General features: G+C 41.3%; 1 protein-coding gene across 1 annotated transcript; it reads right to left on the bottom strand.

The window, feature by feature from the left end:
- Nucleotides 1–304: 304 nt before the first annotated feature.
- Nucleotides 305–1,233, bottom strand: LOC103076202 (olfactory receptor 7G3-like). Its single transcript, XM_082931194.1, is given in 3 exon segments — nucleotides 305–329; nucleotides 331–606; nucleotides 608–1,233. Coding segments are annotated over 3 exon segments (927 nt in total).
- Nucleotides 1,234–2,123: the final 890 nt, after the last annotated feature.

Below are 2,123 nucleotides of genomic sequence, written 5' to 3'. Positions count from 1 at the left end.
GTAGATGAGGAAACTGAGCTTAGAGGGTTCAAGTAAACTGTCAAAGGTCACATAGCTACTGTTTAGCAGAGGTAGGATTCAAATCCAGGTGGTCTGATTCCAAAATTCTCACTCCCCAGAAATATAAAAATAAAATAAAAAAGAAACACCAAAAAAATTTCTTTAATTAAAAACAAATTCTCACCCTTAACCATCTGATATCTGGTCTTAAGTATTTCAAGAAGGTGGTCAGACTTGCTGGACCTCTCCTTAATTTATTTCTCTGTGTTATATTCCAGCAGTGTAAGCCTAAAGCAACTGGAAATCAATGGAAAGATGATATTCTAGAGTTTCCTCAAAGCCCCCATCATAGCCTTGCTCCTCAGACTACAGATAAAGGGGTTCATCATAGGGGTGACCACAGTGTACATCACTGACACTACTGCACACTTCTTGGAGGAGTGAGTGGCTGCAGAACTAAAGTACATCACAAAACCTGTCCCGTAAAACAAGGAAACAACTATTATGTGTGACCCACAGATGGAAAATGCCTTATCCTTTCCACCAGCTGACGGGATTTTCAGGACAGAGGAGACAATTTGAGTATAAGAGAAAATTATCCCAGAGAGGAATAACGCCCAACAGGCTGGTCACTAAATACACGAGGACATTATTGATGAGGATATCAGAACAGGCGAGCTTGAGAATATGAGCTAGTTCACAGAAAAAGAGGGGAATTTTTAGTTCTGTGCAAAAGGACAGCCACAGTGCCATCAAAGTGTGGAGCAGGGCATCCAGAACACTAACAAAGGAGATCAGAACCAGCAGCCTGCAGAGCTTGGGGTTCATGATGACATTGTACCTCAGTGGGTGACAGATGGCCACAAATCGATCATAGGCCATCATGATCAGAATTTCATTTTTCAGTCCAGCAAATGTCAAGACAAAGCAGATTTGGGTGAGGAATCCTGTGTAACTGGCGGATTTGCTCTGTGTCTGGATGTTCACTAGCATCTTTGGGATTGTGGTGGTGGTGAAACAGATGTCAATGAAAGACAGATTAGAAAGGAAGAAATACATGGGAGTGTGGAGGTGGGAGTTACAGATACTGGCCAGGATGATGAGCAAGTTACCACACACAGTGACCATATATGTGGACAGGAAGAGGCAGAATAGGAGGGGCTGCAGTTCTGGATCCCCTGACAGTCCCAGAAGGAGGAATTCTGCAGTATCAGAGAGGTTTCAGGGTTTCATGTTGTCAGTGGGTCTGTTAGAAAGATGGTGACAAGAAAACAAAACTTCAGAGAAACTTCCTTAATCTTGTCCATATTTTGAAACCAATCAGTTACAGGTCTTTTCTCCTGCTTCCTTCTCTCCCCTCTTCTTTCCTCTCCTTTTCTTGCTTTACATTCCCATAAAGCTTCACCCCACACCACCCCCTGTCCCAAGCTTTTATAGTCCATCTATTCTTTGTCAAGTAGGGTTATGTACTCACAAGAAAATAGTCATGGAATGTTGTCTTCTCCCTTAAGATACCTCCAAGCAAATAACTCCAGAATAAAATGATTAAGACTGTATTCTAGAATACAGTTTGGGAAAATGCAGTCTGTGGACAAAATTCTGCCTGCTGCTTATTTCAGTAAATAAAGGTTTACTGAAACACAGCCATTCGTTTATTTATGGTCCATGGCAGCTTCCTCGCTACAACGTCTGAGTTGAGAATACTTGTGACACAGACCGTATAGCCCACACAACCTCAAACATTTACTATTTAGCTCTTTACTGAAAAAAATGTGCCTACTTCTAGTCTAGAATCTTGATTAAATTTAGGTTCAATTTTTGGCAAACATCCTTAAATATATTCATGAGGAAGAACATATTGCCTATTTGTCTTCTTGTAATAATTATTGCCTGGATCTATTAATTCACCAGGAGTTACAAAATGCTGACATTTTAATTCTTTTTTCAGTTATTGGCTGAAATACTTCCATAAAGAGGAAATTTCCCGAATTAAATAGGTGGATTTCTGGGAGTTCCCTGGTGGTCTAGTGGCTAAGATTCCACTCTCCCAACACAGGATGCCCGGGTTCAGTCCCTGGTCAGGAAACTAGATCCCACATGCCGCAGCTAAAGATCCTGCACTG

This window comes from Lipotes vexillifer, unplaced genomic scaffold (assembly GCF_000442215.2).
Source record: "Lipotes vexillifer unplaced genomic scaffold, Lipotes_vexillifer_v1.1 scaffold469, whole genome shotgun sequence".
NCBI lineage: Eukaryota > Metazoa > Chordata > Mammalia > Artiodactyla > Lipotidae > Lipotes > Lipotes vexillifer.
This window is presented reverse-complemented; position numbering and strand designations above follow the sequence as displayed.